At 38.3% G+C, this 23647-nt stretch overlaps 1 protein-coding gene, 1 long non-coding RNA gene and 2 pseudogenes across 5 annotated transcripts; all 4 read right to left on the bottom strand.

Moving 5' to 3' along the window:
* Positions 1–2191: 2191 nt before the first annotated feature.
* LOC148198528 (uncharacterized) lies at positions 2192–5363 on the bottom strand. Of its 4 annotated transcripts, none has more exons than XR_015786692.1 (6): positions 5236–5363; positions 4711–5114; positions 4462–4600; positions 3885–4064; positions 3671–3785; positions 2192–2417 (listed from the first exon to the last, which is right to left on the bottom strand). It is a non-coding gene; the product is annotated as an uncharacterized LOC148198528 (long non-coding RNA). The 4 variants fall into 4 exon arrangements; XR_015786693.1 differs by having other exon boundaries at positions 2192–3785; positions 4711–4783; positions 4902–5114; XR_015786694.1 differs by having other exon boundaries at positions 2192–3785; positions 4711–5145.
* A 2519-nt stretch (positions 5364–7882) lies between these two features.
* Positions 7883–9001, bottom strand: LOC148198527 (uncharacterized; annotated as a pseudogene).
* Positions 9002–9033: 32 nt separating this feature from the next.
* LOC148198526 (uncharacterized) lies at positions 9034–9732 on the bottom strand. Its single transcript, XM_088115835.1, has 2 exons — positions 9263–9732; positions 9034–9181 (listed from the first exon to the last, which is right to left on the bottom strand). The coding sequence occupies exons 1-2, from the start codon at positions 9730–9732 to the stop codon at positions 9034–9036; spliced, it is 618 nt and encodes a 205-aa protein (XP_087971961.1).
* A 2223-nt stretch (positions 9733–11955) lies between these two features.
* Positions 11956–13175, bottom strand: LOC148198525 (tyrosine-sulfated glycopeptide receptor 1 pseudogene; annotated as a pseudogene).
* Between the last annotated feature and the right edge of the window lie 10472 nt (positions 13176–23647).

The following is a 23647-nucleotide window of genomic DNA, read 5'->3' as shown; positions in this document are numbered from 1 at the left end:
TATTTCTCCCCAGATTTTCCCCAAACACGCGAAGACCTAGCCCCCACCCCTCGCGCGCCTCGCTCGCCTCCCTCCCCTCCCTCCCCTCACTCTCGCCCTCCCTCGCTCTCAGTCTCGCCTCCCTCGATCTGGCCTCCCTCCCCTCGGTCTCGCCTCCCTCCCCTCGGTCTCGCCTCCCTCGGTCTCGGTCTCGCCTCCGTCGGTCTCGGTCTCGGTCTCGCCTCCCTCGCTCTCGCGCTCCCTCCCCTAGTGTATCTCCTTTTTCATTTTCCAGAAACGCTCTTCTTTCCTCTCGCAGAGCAAAAGCAGAAACTCTCGCAGTGGTGTTGAAAGCAGAGGGGACGCGATGGTGGCTCGCCGATCTAAGGGTTGAACGAATCGCGGTGGTTTCTGTGGAGGCGAGGTGGCGGCTAGGTCACAGCGAGACGGCAGCGAGGCCGCGGCGAGACGGTAGCGAGGTGGCGGCGAGGTCCCGGTGAGGTCGCGGCAAGGGCGTATTTTTGCTTCTGAGATTTGCTTCTGGGATTTGCTTCTGAGATTTGCATCTGAGATTTGAATCTGAGATTTGCTTCTGAGATTTGCTTCTGATATTTGGTTCTGTATTTTTGAGATTTGATTCAGGGAAGAAAAATTCAATAACTCTTTTCCTTGGACCGTTTTGTTTTGCTTGAACTGTGCTTGAATTCTGGACTGTTCTGGACTGTTTTTCTTAAACTGTGCTTGAATTCTGCTTGGACGGTAGACTGTGCAAGGAAGAGGGGGGACTGTGCAAGGAAGAGGGATGTGGAAGGAAGAGGGACTGTGCGGACAAAAAAAACATGTTATTGCCTCGGTTATTTAAGAACCGAGGCATAATCCCATATTGTTTTAACCCGGTTCAGTGAACCGAGGCATAAAACCGCTCCTTTTTTACCTCGTTCGTATACGCCTCGGTTGCAGAACCGGTGCCTATAAGCAAAATTAACCGATGCAATTTCCCCTTCCTGTACTAGTGATCATAGAAATGTTAATTATGTTATTTAAATATATCTATAAGGGTTTAAAAAAAAGAGTGACATAACATGCTGGTGTTATGCTATGTTATTTAAATATATACAATTTAAACTTTGTTTGAATTTGAGGAGGGAAAAATTGTCTAATTTTTAAAATTAAGACTAAATTGAGACAAAATAAAAATACAGGGATCAAATTGCAACCTAATAAAAATACAGGGACCAAATTGAGACTAATGCAATGACACGTGGCTTGACAATGACATGTGGCACTATCAGTGCCATGTCACACTGCCATTGCCACGTGGCACACTATCAGTTTGACACGTGACATTTTTTAATTTTACTTTTAAAAAAATAAAAAATAAAATAAAAAATAAAAATAAAAATAATAAAAATATAATTAAAAAATTCAAAAAAACCACGAACTGACACGTGTCACCCCCTTTAACGGTGTTAGTATGGAACTAACGGTAAGGCTTAAATTGATTCAATTTTTCATAATAAGGGACCTAATCGAAAACATTTACAATACGAGGACCTACTTGAGACAATCCTACAGAAATAGGGATGTTCGAAAGGATTAAATCTAGAATTAACATATTATGAAATACACTCTCATGTACATCATAAAAGATTATTTTTAAAAAAAATTCATGCTTACATTTTGCAATCTAATCAATTTACAATTAATTTTCATGTATTATCATCTCATTTAATCAATTTTTAATCAGTATACTTGGAAATGAATATATTCAATTGAACAAACAAAATAGAATGCATTTCATACATTAAATTGTCTAATAATATTTAATACATTATTTGTACATAAAACTATATATTTAATCCAAATATTATATTAACCTACATATACTACTAAATAGTAGCCAAATTTTTATAATTTAATAACACTTAGAAAAAAGTCCACTTAATTCTAATGTCTTCCATGCATGGATCGAAGCTAAATAGCCAAATTACAAATCACACTTCCAGCAAGAGGGTGTCCTGTAGTACAGTAATGCAATACTTATCTATATTAATACGTTGAGGGGTTGAAAGAAAGCCTTGTTTCCAAAGTGTCAAAATCATGCTAATTATGTACTTTAAGAAGCTTTTTATCTTATACTTGCTTTATTTTTAATCTTTACTATAGGTGTCTCTTATTAAAATCGGATTTAGTATTTAAAAAAAATCTCATAGTTAAAAGGATTTGATACCCAAATAACTATATATATCCCAAAATAAACGATAGACTCATGTATTTATAGGTCCATTGACCTCATTATTGTAAAAGAGTACGATAATGAATACTATTGTAATGGAAAAGAGTACAACAACAAGTTCAAAGTGAATACTTGGGATCTTCATTTCTCTTTTAGTTCTTCCTTGGTTGCTTCATTGTTGCCCATCGCTGATAGATTAAACCTACAAGGAATTTAATTTATATTGAAAGAAAGTAAAACAAATGCGTTAGTGTTTTCATTTGCATCAAACCAAAACCAATATTGTTAAGTGACATATAACCAATCGATCATATAGAAAAGAACAACATAATAAAAAAGACACAAGCAAATATTGGTTTGAAAAAATAAATGACTTTATATATGTAAAAACACACTGCATATTTAAATTTGGTACATGTGAGTAGAAATAGGGGTAGGGGTAGGACACAACAGATTCAAGGGAAAAGGAAACTATGGTTGAGGAAACATCCAAAATAATGATTGAAACAAATTCATGAAGTTCCTAACAATATATCAAATAGGAAAAATCATTGAAGTATAAAGGAATTGGCTCAAATTATTTACATTCAGCATACCTAATCAGAATCAAAATCTTTCATTAGGAAAAAAAGAACATAAAACTTATAGAGCATTACATTTTCAACTATCTCCATTCAGTGCTGATACATCATAAAACCATTAAGAAAACAATACTAACTATGACTTAAACAATTCAAGGGATGCAAAAATATCAGGCAAAATGAAGTTCAATAGAGACCATAGTTTGACAAAGTTGTTCTGAAGAGGAGTTCCATTTAAAAGAAATGACAGATGTTTATCTCTTAGTTCCTTCAATCTGGCCTTAGTCACTGTTGGGTAACCCATACAAGCCGTGAAGACAAGTTGACTACTATCAAATGTTGAACCAAAAAGTGTTGCAGCAACAAAATTGTATCCGCAGAATCTTTTGTTGTGACTAATGCCAGACCCATGTAAGACCCATGTAAATATCTAAGAATCAGGAGAAAAAAATTTTGCAACCATATATAGTGTGAATCAGAACCATTGGCCTTTTGTTGAAACAACATTTTTTTTAAAGAGTGGTGTTATGTAGAGAAAAACTTATGAAATTTTTATCTGGGACACATTATATAGAGCTAGGGTGTAAGACAAAATTCAAATACGAACAACATCTTAATCATAGTCAAACAAATAACATTCTTAATCATAAAACTTATAGTAGTATCATTATCTTAAGATCCTAAAACTCTGAAGCATAACAAAACTCATGAAATTATTCACGTTTAGATAGTTGATATGTAGGCACATTTTCAACATGGGAGAACATAAAATTGAAACAATTATATAGTTAATGGGATAATATTGAGTGCAAACCATCACACATTAATACCCATGAACATTAATTGTATTTTATTAAGCAATACATGAACATACAGGTTCTTAATTCCATTAAGAAATATTATTTGCAACAATATTATTTGCATAGTTTGTTGTCGTTTCCTTCAGATGCCAACTCTCGGTTATCATAAGACCACTTCAGTCCACAAACCTTCAAAGAAACAAAAAAGAAAATCAATATGTGTTGGATATCATGTACAATGGAATAATTGGACAAGATGAAATTGTAAGAAATAAAAACAAGACTGGCCTCTAATTTGTGCCCTAACAGTTTACTGACAAAATCTTCTTTTGCACGAATATCTCTGATAAATATTCTTATCCCTATCGCCAAAAGACAAAAGACACGAACTCCAGGCCAAGGCTCTAACACGTAACAGATGACCCTCCATAGACCTTATATCTTCTTGCAATGGGATGCATCCCAAATCTACATGGATAATAATTAGACCGAGGCATTGCTTAATTGGTAGATGGGAGAAAAAAATAAAATGAACTAGCAAGTTTCGTTAATACAATGAGAAGAAAAAATCTTTTTGTGATCATGTAAAATAGTTAAGAGATCAAATTTGTTTTCTTGGGGAACTTAGTCTCAAGGAAAATGTGTAGAAGCAATGCACTAGATATCAAACTTAAAATGAAACTAAGCCACCTATATCTCTCCATCCCCCATTTCACTCCTTGAGAGCAAAGGCATTAATCAATTTACTACACAAAAAAAAATCATTTTTCCATAATTCACAATGAATTGATCATGATAGCATGATGACATAGACCAACATAATTGGAGAAAGAAGAAATACAAACACAATTTCAGGAAGTGTAACCTTTCGTATATGTTTTTTCCCCGTGTAAATTCAATATAAAAATTTGATCCATTGTTCTTTATCTAGTTTCCTTCCGATAAAATGAAAAATGGTATTCCTTCAAAGTATCATCATCAACCTCTATATCCAAGGACTGGACCTGAAAATTAAATTAATGTTATTAAATAGATTAAAATCCAAAGGTCTAAAGACTTAAAATACTTTGGATTGATAATGTAAACAACTCAAAGGAAGGATGAGACAAAGAACCAGCTTTGAAAGGTGTTTCAGCAGCCTCGGTCGGAGCAACAGATCCAGGAGGTAAAGCATTTCCACGTGGTAACTAAGATTGCCAATGAGTTTATTGTAAATAAAATGCCTTAAAAATATAATGAAACAAACAACACAACTTTAACACCCAGATGAACCTTAATCTGTTATATAATACAATAAACACTCACCAACCACTCTTAAGATGTTCTAGATAAGGCCTAGTGAAGTGTATGAGGTTTCTTTGAGTTTATAGCCAGGGGAACCTTAATCTTACCAACATCTTTAGTAACAAGAACCTTAAAGATACGAAAGAATATCAAAATCTTCTTTCATATCTCATCCAAAGAAGCATCCTTCTCAAGCTTCGCTGACAACACTTTTCTTGCTTTTTCGAATTCCATCTGACAATTAAGCAACGAGTGCCAAAATGTTCTATTAAAAGGGAGAAATAGAAAAATATCGTGGAGTTCAGCGAAGACCATGGGAGAAATAGAAAATGTCGTGGAGCTCAGTAAACCCTACCTTAGAAAGACGACGACGCAACAATGTTGCGAAGGCGATGGTGTCGACGACGTAAAGGCAATGGTGAACATTGATAGCGTTAGGGCGTTGGCTCGTGTGCGCGCAAAGATAAGAGAGATGTTTCGAAAATGAAGTGAAAGCTGTGAATGAAATGAAAGCTGAAGTTATTTATATCTATCATGATAGGTAAGTAAGCAACAATCATAATTGAGTCTTAATATGATAAGTTTTCTAAAATATGTTATAATATGTTTTTATCATAATATCAATGTTGCCACCATGCCTTATTTATTATGATAGGTGGTTTTTAATTTTCACAATACATGTAATTTTTATTACGAAAATGTCACCGGTCAATGTATTATGTTAAGTGAATTTCACCTGTCATAACAAGTCATCATGGAAAGTAGTCTTAATGGAAAGCTTTCTCAAAGGTGGCGTGCTCCACTTTTCATTTTAGGGTGATTCGAAGAAGCTCATAACAGATAGACGTTGATGGTGGAATGTTTCATGAAAGAAAGTAGCCATAATGCTTAGGCAACAACTATCAGTGGAGAAGCCTAAAACATAAGGACAATGAAGTTGTGTCATTATCACACAACTTCAGTACAACCAATTTTGTTGTGAAGTCGTCTCTCCAACGCACGAGTTTAACACAAACAAAAAACATTTAAAGTTATGTTATGATGACACAACTTTGTTATAAGTGAAAACAAAAAGTTAAGTGAACAAATTGGGATTAAACAAAGTTGTGTGAGGGTAGAACAACTTTAGTCCTAACACCTACACTAGTGGAAACATATGATTTTATGACAGTTCTAATTCACTCATCATGATAAGTGACATAATGATATTTTTATAATAAATTCCAAAACATACTACGATGGTTCTAAATCCACCCCGTCATAAAAAGTATCACAATGATATTTTTGTAATGAATTACGAACATATTATGATGATTTTAAATCCACGTGTCATAAAAAATGACACAATGACATTCTTGTAATAAATTACAAAACATATTACGACAATTTTATATCCAACCATCATAATAAGTGATACATGGAAATTTTTTAATAAATTACAAGTACTTAATATGATCATTTTAAGTTCACCTATAACAAGTGACATGATAATATTTTTGTAATAAATTATTAATACTTACGATGATGGTTCTAAATTCACTCGTCATAATAAGTGATGTAGTGACATTTTATTTGTCTTCCTTCATACTCTTAACGTGATGCACCACTTTAAACCCTAGATTTAAGCTTGTCGAACACGAAAATGCCCTCGAGCTTCTCGTAGAGGTAGGTTAGATCAACCCTCTCGAACCTTCCTTGACAAGTCAATTTCTTAGCCTTTCCCTGACATGTGTGTGTTGGATATAAGTGAGTCATGTTGTTGTAGTTGAAAAGGGAGATTGTGAAATGCAATGACGAGAGGGAGAGAAATATACCTTTTGTGAGGTGTAGTTTATAGAAAACGTTGGTTTTGGAGATGCTTCAGGTCTATGTTAGATATTGCTCATTGAATTTTCGTTTCTACTAGTTGATGACAAATTTATGAACACCGAAAAATGATGCCACAAACTTGTTTAACAATCGGCAAGTGTGACCGAATCGTATCAAGTAATAAAACTTGGTAAGACCAAGTATCGTTCTCCCAAAGGACTCACGGCCTAGTTAGTTATATGATTTGTTGATTATTTAAGACTTGTGAACAATTGATTGTAGGTTTTAAATGCAAAAGACAATAATTAAACATGTATGCATGAATTTGATCAATGGAAAAGAGGAAAACAAACACTTTAATGAATTAAATGGATGAGTATCACTACAAGAAAAAAGTGTATTACATACAGCAAAAATCCGTATATAAGACCCAAAATTCGTATATATTCTGTGTTTATATACGGATTACATACGGACAAAAATCCGTATATAATACCATCGTAGCTAAGTTTACATACGGATTTATCCGTATATAACTTATATACGGAAATTATATACGGATTTATCCGTATATAAGTTATATACGGAAATATCCGTATATAACTTATATACGGAAATTATATATTGATTTATCCGTATATAAGTTATATACGAAAATATCCGTATATAACTTATATACAGAAATTATATACGGATATTTCCATATATAACTTATATACGGAAATTATGTACGGATATATCCGTATATAAGTTATGTACAGATAAATCCGTATATAATTTCCGTATATAAGTTATATAAGGATATTTCCGTATATAACTTATATACGGATAAATCCGTATATAACTTATATACGGAAATTATATACGGATATATCCGTATATAATGGTTTAACAAGAGCTAAATAAATTCTCTGTATATAGCAGTTCCCCATGCACAATATACAAGCAGACCTGGACATTATAGTGAACATTCAACATTGTTACAAGCAAACCTGGACATTATACATTGCACATTGACATATAAATTTAATAAGGTTTTCAGATACACTTAATCCACAAAGAAAACATTGTATATGAATACATAAATATTGTATAATGTAAATATAACTGCAACATTTGATAAGTTCATAAACAGATTGTAGTTGTGGTTCTAAATAAGTTCAACAGTAATGGAAATAAGTTCTATAAAATGCCTAATAATGCATGTAATCATCATTTCCATCTTGTGGTTGTTCATGTGGTCGTTGCTGGTGTGGTGGTTGTTGTTCTGGAGGTTGCTGTTCTGGTTGGACTATATTGGGTACGTCATTTTGAACTTGAGGATTTTGAAGGTTTAAAAATTGTTGTGCAGCCGCGGCTGCTGAAGGCGGAAGGAATGGTATGAGGACGCCAATAAAGCCTTCAAACTTTTGAAGCTGCTGACCATATTGTTGTAACTGCGATTTCAGGTTAAGAATTTCTTCTGAATTTTGAGGTTGAGCAGTAGAAGATGCCTGTGTCTGTTGGATGTAACTATCAACACAGTCATCTTGGGAAGTGACATTTCCAATGCCGTATACGCGTCCCTTGTATTTTCCACCAGCAGCCTCTAACCAACATCGGTTTCTCAATCTTTCCTCCTCCGCAGGGTCTAGAGGAGAAGATGTTGAGACACAACAGATGCAGTCTCAGATCTAATTTGAGAAAATTTTGCAACAAATTGTTCCTGTTAAATGAATAAATATTATCATTACACATGAGGTTTAAAAAACGAAAATTTATAATGTGATAGAGTTAGTACAAACTTACATGGGTCCGCCTAGACCTTTCGTCCACAAATTCTCCTGTTGATTGACGAATATGTGTCTGCTGAAATATTTCATCAACATGCACAGACCGACCAAGCTCTTGTGACTGCAAACAAAAGGAGTTGTTAATAAATATTTGTAAAGTTTATGATTAAAAATATAAGAAAAAAAATGTACAAGTTATATACCAAACGAATAGCATGCTCATGCACGCTTATAGACCCTCCAGTGTGCAAACAACCACCCTTTTCAGATGTCCGATTCTTCTTTGCCGTTTCACACTTTTGTCTATAAAGTGGCATGTTCCACTTTTCCAAAAGAGCATTCCAAGTATCGTCCCCCAGCCAATCAGGTCTTTTTCCTAGAGTTCTAGCTTTTTTATACATCTCTGAGAGTCTATGAGATGCCTTGGTGTGATAATTTTTTTTGACCTTTTCCTCATCTTCAGGCTTCCATGAAACCCTTCTCTGTTATATTAGAAATAATAGGTTTGAATAAGTAAACAAGTTCAAAGTATAAATTAAATGCAGGACACCAACTATTGACTTGTAACAGGATTAGGAATGAAAAGTGTTTACCTTAAAACGTTCGAAGAAGACATCTCTGGTTGACTTAGGGATTGCACCCCATGTTAGCCATGGCTCATCAAACTGTTCCTTGATGGTTGCTGTGATTGCCTTGGATGCAGTTTTTGTAGGATAAAACCTAAAACAAAATTAAACTCAAACATTACAATAATACAACAATGAATTCTGTATATATTATTTGAGTTATTTTTTTTCTTACCCTCCTCCAACGGGTGTAATCATTGGACGACTATTGGAACATTCTTCCATGTTATTGGCGGCTGAACTAGAATGTGGATCTGCATCCTCTATACCAGGTGATGCTGCAATGTTTCTGGGAGTTGATGGGTTAGAACCAACATTGGGAGAGAGTGAAGCCTGAAGATAAGGAGGCACTTGGTATGGAGTGGGTGTCAAGCCAGGCACTTGTATTGGAGGTGGAAGAGATGTACCAATAGAGGTAGGTGAAGATGTAGGAACTTGATGTGGAGTGGGAGTGAAGGCAGGAACAACTAATGGAGGTGGAACAGATCTACCAGTAGAGGTAGAGGTAGGTGTAGTTGGTTGACTGGTTGAACCAATTTCATTATTGAAACGTGTCATCAACTTCACTACGTAAGATTTCTTCCCCTTGCCCTTATCAGAATTTCCTGAAGGTGGAATAGGAGGGCCAGAAGGACCTGATGCCATATTCTTGAACATAATATATATTTTTATACAATAGAAGAAAAGAAAATTTAGAAATAGTACAATCAGAGATAAATGCAATAAAGCTCTATTCTGTAACCAACTTGTGAGATAATATAATATTGTGATTGTGATAAAGGTATTTGCCAAGAATTTTTCAACAAGATAATATAATATTGTGATTGTGATGTGTGGAACTTGGTAGAACATATGGAATCACGTGAATAGTTTTTCACAGTAGTTTTCACAGGTAAAGTATTTGCCAAGAATTTTTCAGCAAGATTTGGAATTAGTTATGTGAGATTTATTTATGTACGTTTAATATTGTCAACCACCAAAAAGAGACATATCCGAATAACCAGCCAAATTCAAATTCAACTTAGAATCTCTAAGTTCAGATTGACAAGTAACTAATAGACATCTTTGGCAATTGACAGGAAACTAATACTTTGGATTAACTCAAATGCTAAACACTGAAACTCAAGTCTTGGGCTTTTATTACATTTGAGGTTACCCAATTGATTATTTTTGCTGCCATGATAGTTAAATTTATTTCTCAAAGAAAATGGAGAAGTATATAACTTAATCCAAGTGGTAAGATAACAAGATTGTTTTTCTTAAATGAACTTTTGGGGGTGACTAAGTGTTGTAAAGAGAGTAAGTGCTAGTATAGCTTGTGAGTCCACTGGCTTTAATTTGGATTAGTTGGAAACTGAGTTGACTTCTCCACGTGAAGGATCTAAGACAAATAAAAAAGAATTCTAACTACTAACATGATATTAGAAAGTTGTTATTAATAGAAAAATGATCAAGAATGGTAATTAGAAAATGGAACTGTTAAATTGGTCATTTAGTGCTACTTCTGTTTACGAGGCCATCTATTGTTGTAGAAGCAAAATTGGCTTGCCAACATACACCACACGGCCTAGGACCACATTGGAAGGCAACTCTCGGTTTTCTTGGCAAACACCAAAGCACATAGAATTGAAATGAAAAAATGAAAGAGGGGGCCACGTGAACAACCAACACTCACGGCAATTTCACACAAAATGGGAGGCTTGTTTCTCTTAATGGGAGACAACAAAGTAGAAAAAGGGGGCCACCATTACAAGAGCTTCTCACGGTTTTTTGTTAAAAGGATGACTTGGCAAAGCTCAACAAAAATAAGGAGTTTCCAGCTGGCCACATTCCACACGGTTTGCAACATTGGCAAGTCAACAAAAGGTAAAAAAAAAGGGGGCACACTTACTCTTGGCTGGAACGTTTTAGGAAGAGAGAGAGCAAATTCAGAATTTGGAGAAGCACAACATCACACGGCCAGCACCAAACACAAGAAGCATTGGTTTGGTCCAAGAAGAATTTGGAAGTCCAGCTGCCATTTGTTGATTGGAAGGGGGGTTGCATGCTTGCTGAAGAACATCTCTCGGTCCATGGATTCTAGGGAGAAGGAGAGAATGTTTTTCTTGGGAGAGGATGCAGAGGACAATAAGGAGACAACACACGGCCAGAAGAAGAGAGTCTCTCCTCTCGGAATTTTTGGGCTCTCAACAGTTCTGAGTGTTCCATCTTTTTATCTTCTTCTATGAGAGAAAAACGCAAGAGTGCAGAGAACATGGCTGGAGAATGAAAGAAGAAATGGTGCAGGGGTGAGAGGCTTGACAGAAGAAAATTTAGAGATGATCCTAAGTAGAAAAATACCACATTCAGAGAGCCTTTATTTCATGGTAAAGATTATGTTCAGCAGTTGGCCCTTATAACTGAGGTATTTGCAATAAAACTCTATTAGTAAATGTTTAATGTTAAGACTTACATTCATAAGAACTTAAGATTGTGGACAACATTATAAATGCAACAAAAATAAGGAGGAACACACCCTAACTCTATTCAGTGCTAGAACTAGGAAATTCATCTTCATTGTCATCTTCACCCTGTTCCTCTGCATTGTATTCTTCTGATTCCATTGTATCTTCATCTATCTGCCCTTGAAATGATGAAATATTGTTAGGGTTCACTTCTTCAAGACCAGCGTCTACATCTTGTAATCGGACTACTTCTTCAACATCAATGACGTCATTAACATGTGACATTTCCTCCACTTGGTATGGCACATCGGCTTCTACATCATTCGAATCAATGCGACCTCTAGGCTTCGTTTTTATCGCAACACACCAACCTCGTTTGTCCGTGCGTGATGTAGGATATGGTACATAATACACTTGTTGTACATTATGTGCAATTATAATGTTGATTAGATGCAAACCTCACAGCTGAAAGTGATTTGCATGCATAAAGGGTTGGTGGTAAACCACCGATAAAATAATTGTTGCCAAGATCAAGTGTAGTAAGGCTGAGGAATCCTGAGAAATTGAATGCAGGGATATTTCCCTCCAAGAGATTCACCCTTAAATTCAACACCACAAGATTGACACAGTTCATCAGAGACGGGGGCATAGTACCTGTCAAATTGTTGACATGAAGGAGTAGCCGTTCCAACTTGGAGAGTTTACCAATTTCACGGGGGATGAAACCTGTGAAATGATTGGAGTAGAGCTCCAAAACTGTGAGGTTGGTAAGGCCAACTATACCATCGCCAATTGTTCCAGTGAGTCTATTGAGGGGCAATGAGATTTCTGTGAGAGAAACAGCATCAAAAATATCACTTGGAATAGGCCCTGACAGAAAATTGAAGCCTGCTCTAAATCTCTCCAGCTTGGAACATGCTCCAAGTCCAGTCTGAATGGCACCATCAAAATCATTGGAGGAATAATCCAAGAATCTTAGAGAGGAGGAGTTACGGTCATTAATGCAAAACAGGGAAGTGGGAATATGACCTATGAAGCTGTTATTACTAACATTCAAAGACACCAAACTTCCTCCAGCTGCAGCAGCTGCCAAGTTCTCGAGCAAAGAATTTGGAAGTGTCCCATTGAAAAAGTTGCTGGACAAATCCAGCTCCTGGATACCAGCACCACTGCTATTTTTGCCACTGTTATCAATCCCAAAAGGTGGCAATTCACCAGACAGATGATTCTAGCTCAAATCAAGAACCACCAAGTGACTGAGCAATGAAAAAAGATGGTGCTGGAGACCACCAGATAATCTGTTATGGGAGAGATTAAGGTGAGAGAGAGAAGAGAGGTTTGTGAGAGAGGGGGAGATGAAGCCAGTGAGGCCTCTAGAAGGTAGCAAAAGATGTGTGACTCTAAGATCCCCATCACAAGTAATGCCTTCCCAAGCACAACAGTCAAGAGAATCAGACCAATTGACAGAAGGAAAAGGTGGAGAGGTGGATATGTTCCCAGAGAAAGCCAAGAGGGAGAGTTTATCAATCTGACTACAAGAAGAAACATGAACAACAAACAAGGAGAAGAGGAATAAGGGGACTATGATAGAGACCATGAAGTTGGAAACCATGTAAGAATTGTAAAGGGAATATGCAGAGGAAGATGAAGATGGTGATGGCATGAGAAAACTGAGAGAATGGAGTGTTTGAAGTGATGGTTGGTCATGAGGAGTGGAAATGAGAAAGAAGAGGAGGAGGGGGACATAAGGGGGTGAAGAACCAATGTAAGAAGAGATAGTTGGGGTGGCATGGGAGCAAGGAAGACCATGACCATCCATTGACAAGGGAAGCAAAATGAAGGGTGGGAGAGAGAGAGACAAAGTGGAAGGGTGACGTTGACAACTGGGGATTTAGATATACATACACATAGATAATATTTAGATTTTAATTATCATTACCACTGTAACAACTCATTGCAGTTCATAGTAAATATAATTCATCTGGTGTTTATGTTTATTTTGAAAAACTGTGGATTAAGCAAGAAAAGAAAAGAAAGATTTTTGATATAGTTGTTGTTCTACTATTGATCTTAAAGAAAGTAGAAAATAGTTGTTTAGTTGTTATATTATATAGAGGTCGCAGACACAACAGTTTTCTTAGTTCTCACATTTTGCAAGAATTCTCATTGTATTCAAATTGAGAAAAAGGTATCTTACATCAAGGAAACAGTAGTCTGCTTCTTTGATTTCTAAGAGATCAATGAAGAGTCAACAAAAACTCAAAAGCCAATGATAGACCTTCTGGTATCCAAACAGCAAGCTCATCTGAATTGGCAAAGGCCGAGAGTCTAAGGTCTGATGAAGCAAAGAAGAACAAGCCATGAGCAGGGGATCCATTGAGGTAATGAAAGATTCTTTGAGCAGCATTGTAATAAGTATCAAGAGGTTTGCATAGAAATTGGCTGAGTTGTTGTACACATAATCAATATCTTGCTTGATGATGGTGAGGTGCAAAAGTTTGCCAACTAACTGCCAGTAACCAGCAGCATTACATAAAAGTTGTCCATGATTTGCCATAAGTTTAATAGAAGGATCAGAAGGAGTGTTAGTAGGTTTAGAACCAATCAAACCACTGTCATCGACAAGTTCAAGAATATATTTTCTCTTATTCATGTGAATTCCAGATTTGGACCTTGTAATTTCAAGACCGAGAAAGTATCTTAAAGATCCTAGGTCTTTGATTTTAAATTTGGTATCTAAGATGTGCTTAAGATGATTAATTTCTGCCATATCATTGCTAATTAAAACAATATCATCCACCTAAACAAATAATGCAGTAAAAGAAGTAGAAGCAGATTTGACAAACAAAGCTTGATCTGCAGAAGATTATTCGTAATTAAGAGAAAGAAGAGTAGCAGATAAGGTACTATGCCATTGTCAACAAAGGGGAAGTAAACTAGGAGGAGGGACAAGATGAATTGGCAAAAGCTAGGCTTTTAGATGATGACATTTTCCTGGGTAAAGTTATTGTTAACACTCAATTTTGTCCGGGTTGTAAAAAATTTCTATTTTTATTGGTTATTTATTATTTTCCTTTTTATTATTTTACCTTTTTGTTTTATTCTATTTTTATGTATTTATATTTTTGCTTTTAATTCAATTTCTATTTTTCTTATCTTCAATTAGTTTTAATAGAGTTAATTAATCAAAATAATTAAACAATTGAAAAATAAAATTAAAACTGAAAATAATTAGAGAATAAAATAAAAATTAAAAAAAAAGGTAAATAAATAAAAGAAACGTGGGAAAGGGGTATGGGGGGACGTGTCTGGAGTGAGGGGACAAGGTGGTTAGAAGGGAATATTTTTCCAAGATTTTGGGGAGGGGGATTTGGTTGGATCAGAGGAGAAAAGAAAGGTTTTAGAGGGTGACGAGAGGAGATCATCGGAGGGAGGCAAAGGAGATCTGAAGTGACGAATACCAGAGGCATTCTCAGGTATGCAGCTTGTCCTTTATTCTCTTTCTCATGAAGTATGATAAAATTAGAATGATAATGCATACGAGGATTACCTATAATTTGTTCAAAAACACTATGGTGTGTGGTCATCATCCTTCTCCATGACCACTTGTTATCATCATCGGTCAGCTTGATTCCATAGTTACCATATACATACATCATACTCTCGTTGGAAACTCAGTAAAAATCACTGCCAAAAAACGCTAACCCAGTAATATCCACTTTACTCATTGCACCATTTTTCGTAAAACCCTTACGTCCCGAGACTCAAATGGACCCTCTGAAATTCAAAATCTCCTCCACTGGATTTGCTCTTTCGGTGAGGATGAATGGGACGCTGGAGGCGATGGCTTAATGCCTCTACTTTTGGGTAGGCTTGAGAGGAAAGGAGTGGCTGGTTGCTTTGTGGTTGGCGGTTTGGAAGTGGTAGTCCGCTGTGTGATGGTGACCGTGTAGGTGGCCGTGGAGGTGGCCGAGGAGGTAGACGGAGATGCGGCGCGGGGAGGCAAACCCGTCCCTGGGTTGGAGTTTTCGAAGCGAGGAGCTCAGGTTGTCGCCGGCGAGGCCAGGTCGTGGTCTGGGCAGAGGTGGCGGTGGCTGGTTCCAGCCGAGGTGGTGGCAGCGTGCCTCCCAGCCTTAGGGTTTTCCTGGTCAGAGAGAAAGAAACTTGGGTCTCTGGAGAGTGTGTGAGATGAGAGAGGGAGCTTACGGGAGGGTGTTGGATCTGAGTGGGTGAGGAATGGAAGGGAAGGTACTGAACCCCTAGGAGATTCTAGGTTAGAAGCCACCCGGGTGGGCCAAGCCCAGAACGAACGCACGTCATTTGGCCTTTTTCGAACGTTCGTCATCCAGCCTCATCTTCCCAACGAACGCTCGTCCCAAACGAGCGCTCGTCATTCGGTCTCCACTTCCCACATCTTCCCAACAAACGCTCGTCAATAACGAGCGTTCGTCAACCAGCCTCATCTTCCCAACGAACGCTCGTCCCAAACGAACGCTCGTCATTCGGTCTCCACTTCCCACATCTTCCCAACGAACGCTTGTCAATAACGAGCGTTCGTCATCCAGCCTCATCTTCCCAACGAACGCTCGTCCAAAACGAGCGCTCGTCATTCGGTCTCCACTTCCCACATCTTCCCAACGAACGCTCGTCAATAACGAGCGTTCGTCATCCAGACTCATCTTCCCAACGAGCGCTCGTCCAAAACGAGCGCTCGTCATTCGGTCTCCACTTCCCGCATCTTCCCAACGAACGCTCGTCCATAACGAGCGTTCGTCATCCCGCTTCATCATCCCAACGAACGCTCGTCCATAACGAGCGTTCGCCATCCAACCTCATTTTCCCAACGAACGCTCGTCCTAAACGAGCGCTCGTCATTCGGCCTCCACTTCCCACATCTTCCCAACGAACGCTCTTCCATAACGAGCGTTCGTCATCCCACCTCATCTACCCAATGAACGCTCGTCCCCAACGAGCGCTCGTCGACTAGACTCCTCTTCTCAGCGTCCGTTCGTCACATCATCCAATGAACGCTCATCATCTACCTTCCTGTACTCAACGTACGTTCGTCGTATCACCCAACGAACGCTCGTCATTCAATCTATTTTTCTCAACGTACGTTCGTCAACTCTCCCCAACGAGCGCTCGTGACTCTGAGTCTTTTCCCAATGTACGTTCGGCCTTTACCACGGATCGTTCGTTATCCAAGCTTTTCGACTGACCGTTCGACATTATTTTGGTACCCCCATTTTTATTATTATTTAATTATTCATTTGCCTTTTTATTTATCTTATTTCATTTCATTTTTTATTTTATTACTTTATTTTATTTATTTCTTTTAAATATCCACTTATTTCAAAATATATATATATATAATAATTTTACTTATATACACATATAAAATAGAAAATTACAAAAATTTGTTTTAAAGGTTAAGCACACGTGTGACCGCTCGCGTCGTCCTTGTGTTAAAAACCTTTTCTTCTTTCTTATAAAAATTATTACAAAAATATTTAAAGGTTTAAGCGCACGTGTGACCGCTCGCGTCGTCCTTGTGCTAAAAACATTTTCTTTTTCTTTAAATAAATTTACAAAAGAAATACGTTTTGAAGGTTAAGCACACGTGTGAACGCTCGCGTCGTCCTTGTGCTAAAAACCTTTTCTTTTCTTAAATAAAATTTCAAAAAATACGTTTAAAGGTTGAATACTCGTGTGATCGTTCGCATCGTCCTAATGTTCAATACTTTTCTCTCTTTTTTACGTAATATTAAACGAGGGTATGTGTGCTCGTGCGATCGTCCGCATCAGCCTAGCACTCAATACTCTCAAGTCTTCCTAAATAAGTAGATAACGGTATGAGTACTCGTGTGATCGTTCGCATCGTCCTAGTGCTTAATATCGTTATTTCTCTTTTAACAAAAAAAAGATGATTAAAAATATTTAAATATCATTTTAAAGGTATGAGTACTCGTGCGACCGTTCGCGTCGGCCTAGTACTCATTACCTTCTTTTTTTATCAAAAATATAAAAAAAACATAAAATCTTCAAAAATTAAAAACATCAACATTTTCAAACAAACAAACAGTCTTTCAACTAGAACTACGTAACCCTGATTTCGCATTTTGAATGAGAATACGTAGGAGCAAGGTCAATCCTTGTCGGGCCCAAAAAACTAAAAAATATGTTTTGTTTATTTAGAATTTTATTTTAGGGGATAATTAAACATTTTGAAAACCGCGTCATATTCGTGCATTTAGTTAAAGGTACTGCCTTAGGGCAGGCGTTGTGGGGTGCTAACACCTTCCCCACGCGTAACCGACTCCCGAACCCAATCTTTGGTTTTCGTGGACCGTGCTTTATCGGTTTGAGGTTTTTCCATAGTTTTCCATAATAAACTATGGTGGCGACTCCAAATCTCTTTTTAAAACCCGTTTCTTATTTGGATCGTCGTCCCGTCGCGATTCCGGTTGCGACAGATGGCGACTTCACTGGGGAGGTATGGAGAGTCGAGCCATTTAATTAGATGCGCGAATTCAATGTGGTTTTGCTTATGTGTTTTTCTTTCCCTTTTCTCTATCTATGCTTGATATTCGGAATAACTGCAATAACTGTGGAATATTGAACCCTAGGGTAGACAATATGTTTATATCTGCCTGGGAATTTTTCTGGTTGTTTTGCAGGTGAGGGTTTGGGTGTGCATAATTTTCTCCCTTCACACACACACTTTCGGCATATCATGAGTAGGGCCCTATACCCGGGTCTGAGCGTAGCTTAGAATTAGAGGAGTTGTGTAGCGGTGTCACTCTGGGATGTACTTCCTGTTTGGCTATCGTGAGAACTCCAGCTAGAGTCTGTTCTCTTCATATGTGTTTCCACACCTAGTTGATTACTCGACTGTTGCGGAAATGCTATGAAGGGGGCCATAGCTCTAGTAACCTTTGACCTTTAGGTTCAGGGAACCATCCTTGTGAGATTGCATATACTTGACCTTGAACTCAAAGCAGTGAACCTTTGTTAGGGCACGATGGGAGGAAATATGTACTTCTGTAATCCCTCACGCTATTCGTTTTTTTATATGATATTACATTTCATACCATGCATGTGCTTTGTTTCGTCATGTTGTTTTATTATCATGCATCATATTCATACATCATTTAGTAACATGTTAATTTTAAGGGAAATCACAGGTACTTACTTGACTTCATACGAGATGGATGTTAACACAAGATCCGATGCTACACGGCACACCGACTCTTCCGATTTAAGAAAGAAGTATAGTCTAAGGACCCATGTTGGAAATTTGACCGGGCTAATAAACTTGGGCAAATCTTTTTTGGCTGCTTTGGCAAATGGGGCAATTGAAGACATCCCCAGGATGGTGTCGAATGCTGAAGCTAGTACTCATTTTCGTAATTCATCAGCGGAAATAGAATTGTTTATTAATCATTGTAAATGGTTGGTGGGAGAGATGAAATCTTTCGTTGCCCGGGCGCGGGATTGATGTACATCATAATTGTGTTTTGTTCCTTAGACGATGTAATGGATCAAATTTTCTTTAAATAAAAGATAAGGGATGTTTGTTTGGTATCGGCTTGTGTTAATTTTCCATCAGTATTGTCATCGTTATCCTGTGATTTCCACTTATCACTAGCATGCATCATGTTTTCTTTTGTTTTGCATTTTTCATCCTTATCTAATTTAATTTAATAAAAAATAATCATCAGTACAAGTGAGAAAACAATGGCAAATTTTCCACGACATCCGTACAGGACCAGAGCTAACTCGAAGGTCATGGAGAATTGGGAGCAGTCACACGAATCTATTAAGGCTGATATCAGCCATTTGAAGGATCAAATGGCCCAGATTTTGGCGGCTCTCGAAGCCCTAAAGACTACGGGAGGGACGACGCCTGCGCAAGTTGAGGGAAGTGCTCAATATTACCCTCCGTTGTTCAGCTCTGGGAGCCAATCTGTTCCGTTCCCAATGTATGGATTACCTCCAGGTTACACCCCACCTGTGGGAGAATACGCAGAAGGGGAGCAGGCTTCATTCTCTTTCCCTACCACTGTCAACATACCGCCAATCAGTACTCAGGGACCTGTTGTAATGTCCGCACCTATGGTAAATGAAGGAATGCATGCAAACATGTCGGATGGAATACGAGTAACTCCGGTGCCACCTGTGATTACCGGAGAGGGCTTTTCTACAGGGGCTGCACCACATACCTCGTTTCAGGGGGTAATTAGTAATGTCGATGGAGCAAAGGATAAACTTGAGAGCCTAGAGGCAAGATTGAGGGCTGTTGAGGGGTATGAAAGTTATGGATTCGGAGATGTTGCCAGATTGAGCTTGGTTCCTGGCGTCAGAATACCACATAAGTTCAAAGCGCCAGATTTTGAGAAGTATAAGGGAAATACATGCCCAAAGAGCCATCTAACCATGTTTTGCAGAAAGATGGCTGCATATGCTTATGACGAGCAGCTGCTCATCCATGTTTTTCAAGATAGTTTGGCTGGAGTGGCATTAAACTGGTATACTCATTTGGAGCCGACTCGAATTCGTTGTTGGGCGGACTTGGCTGATGCTTTTGTGAAACAATACATATACAATACCCATGTTGCACCAGATCGTTTACAGCTGCAAAATATGTCAAAGAAGGACAACGAAACTTTCAAGGAATATGCCCAACGGTGGAGAGAGTTAGCTGCACAAGTCGAACCACCTTTGTATGATAGAGAAATGGTGGCAATGTTTGTGAACACTCTCCAGCCGCCATTTTACGAGCACATGGTCGGGAACGTGTCTGCCAATTTCGCTGATATCATTATAATAGGCGAAAGGATAGAAATTGGGGTTAAAAGTGGGAAAATTGCATACAGTTCGCCCGCAACTGCAAATTACAAAAAAACCAATTTCAATGCGGGAAAGAAGAAGGAAGGGGATGTGCATGCGGCATCGGCAATGCCTGTATGGAGAGGTCAAGCTCCCGCTCATAGCTTCCGACCATACTTGGGGCAACCCCCTCTTGCAGCTAATGCGGCGTTTGCTCATCAAGCCAGGCCTCAACAACAACAAGGGTATTATCAACCGCCATTGCCCCCAACTGATACTTGGAGGGCTGGGGCAATTGCAGGTCCAAATCAGAATGCGGGCCAAAATACTTACCCAAGAAGGAACCAATTTGTTAATTTCACCCCTATCCCTACAACTTACACAGAATTGTTACCCCAACTCGTCCAAAGGGGTTTGGTTGCTATTTGTCCAATGAAGCCCATGCAACCTCCGTATCCCAGGGGTTATGATGCAGAGGCCAAATGTAGTTACCATGGGGGAGGTGTTGGTCACTCAACTGAGAGGTGTCTGCTTTTAAACACAAAGTACAGACTCTAATCGACTCTGGGTGGTTAAAGTTTCAAGAAGATAAACCCAGCATTGAGACTAACCCACTTTCTGGGCACTGGGAGTGCCTCGACGAATGCCATCGAGGATGGAAAAACATGAGTTGATAAGGGACGCGGGTGGAATCCGAAGTTCCAGAAAGTTTATTTTCAAGGCGCTGATAAAGGTGGGTCTTTTAAAAGGTGATTATGACGAGGATGTAACATGCGCGCTTCATCCGGATGATGGGCACTCTATTGAGGAATGTGGTGAATTTGAGTATGTTCTGCAAGACCTGCTGGATCGGGGTTTGATGCAAGTATGCTACAAGGATAAGGAGGGGGAAGTGTTTACATAGATTGGTGGAGAATCCGACGTAACTCTGCCTGAGCCGTTGGTGATCCATTTCACTATAACCACCCCTGCGCCAGAGGCTGAAGAAAAGTCGTCTGTCATCATCCGGGCGCCGTCTCCCTTTCCTTACAAAACGGGAAGGCTGATGGAAGAAAGGAGAGAGTGCGGTCTAGCTCGTGTAGAAAGGCGTGAACCTAGGGTGGAAAAGATTCGTATTCGTGACATCAGAGAGAAATTTCGTAGTGCTGGTTTGATCAACACGGGCCATATAACAGCCGTGGAGAATGAAGATAGCTTTGAATGCTCAAGTTTCGTGCGGGCCGGCTCCCCGGATGCACCACTCAACAATTGAAACTCTGAGTTTACCCGTGATGCTTAATTTGAATAAGATGTAATAGTTTTAATTAATCCTATAGCTTCACCCGGGGCTTTAGGATTCATGACTTACGGGTTGACGTTTAGTTTTTGTGCTCAGCGTGATAATCGAATCGTGTTTGTTTCATCATTTCGCATTAGGTCATCTTTTTCATTTTTTTTATTTTATTTATTTATTCCTTTTTTTCATAAATTTAAATAATGCAGATGTGACAATGAAAGTTTTGAAAATAACAATGTCGATATTCCTAATTTTGAACACCCTATCGATAATACGGAAGATGATTATGAAGATAATCCGGAACCCTCTCTAGAGCTCTTGAGATTAGTGGAACAAGAGTCTAAAGAGATAAAACCCCATCTGGAAGAGGTTGAAGTACTCAACTTGGGAGAGGAAGAAGAGAAAGGAAGTAAAAATCGGTACTGGCATGAAAAAGGAAGTGAGGGAAGGGTTGCAAGCCCTATTGAAGGAGTTTAAGGATGTGTTCGCTTGGTCTTACAATGACATGCCAAGTTTGGATACCGATATTGTGCAACACAAGCTCCCACTTAAACCGGAATACCTTCCAGTCAAGCGAAGAACTAAGAAGAATGAAAAATGCATTTGACAAAAGGGTGCATCCCAGAGAATTCCACGAAGGTGAGCTGGTGTTGAAGATGATCTTGCCTGTACAAAAGGATCATAGAGGCAAATGGACCCCGAATTATGAAGGGCCATTCGTAGTGAAGAAGGCATTTTCTGGTGGGGCACTAATTCTCACAAGGAATGGATGGAGAGGAGTTACCATTACCGGTTAATTCGGGTGCAGTCAAAAAGTTTTACACATGATGATTCCGTGATAGGGGATCAATATTAAGGGATATTGACATGATCTTTAAAGTTTGTTGTACTCTGCGTTATTTCATTCAATAAATACTGCATGGTTTCATTCATAATTTTTGTTTGCACGCTTCTTGAAATATTGCATGTCGCGCTGAGCTTTTAGGTAAATAAAGGAAAATAAAGGTAATGATAATTAAGCACACATGAGTAAAAGCATCACGGGTATATTCGGTTGGCACCAGCTCGTTCCTGAGGGATGTCGTGAAAGACTAAAAAAGGAGAGAATAAAAATGCACATGTTGAATTCATTGTCAATTAGGTTGTCTAGGGCATAGTACGTTCAAAAAAAAAAAAAAAACACAATAACTGGAAATGGCAAAGATGCAGAGTCTTCTCCTGAATTCAGAGTTTCGGGGGTAACCTGTGTTCATTTCTCGTTAAAGCATCCACTTTCTTATTGCGTGAACCCCTAACCTTTTCATTTCCCTTCAAAACAAAGGATTGTCGTGGATATAACACTGGGGCAGTTGTCATCATTATACCCATGCCCAATGATTCGCGATCGGGGAGCAAAAATAATAAAAAATTTGAAAAAATGAAGTCGATGTATCAACTGCTACAGAATTTCGTCTCATGGTTAAGGTTGTGGAAAGCAAGTCAAGCAAGCTTCAGGATGACGTGTGGCCGTTTTCTTTATCCAAATGATAAAAGAGGTTTAATCAATTGCACCCACTTTGAGCCGTAAGTCGTAATCATTTTTCATTACCCTAGACAAGAATCATTAGCATATCGACGTCAACTCAAAAACATACATCATAAGCATCCAAAGTTGAGGAGGAAATCTCTAAAAAAAAAAAAACAAAACAAAACAAAAATGAAAAGGAAAGTATCATAAAGGACCACAGCAGGGGCAACAAAAAGAATGATCCAAAAGGAAAGAAAGAAAAAAACAACAATAAAGGATGCCTGAAGTTAAAATCTCTAAAGACAGTTGACTGGGCACCTTGCAAATGATTCTTGTTTAAAAACTTTAACCGTCAAACACTTATTTGGGCCTTCATTATCCATTTCTTTCATAACCCGTTTGCCTTTTAGCCACGTTACAAGCCGATTAAAGTCCACGCCGACTGAAGATTGTTCGTCCTGGTCTTTCTTACGAACTTAACTCTGGGAAGGAATGATGTGGTGA

This window comes from Vigna umbellata, chromosome 5 (genome assembly GCF_029865625.1).
Source record: "Vigna umbellata cultivar VRB3 chromosome 5, Vumbellata_1.0, whole genome shotgun sequence".
Taxonomy (NCBI): Eukaryota; Viridiplantae; Streptophyta; class Magnoliopsida; order Fabales; family Fabaceae; genus Vigna; species Vigna umbellata.
Note: the sequence above shows the minus strand (reverse complement) of the source record. Positions and strands in the feature narration are given on the sequence as shown.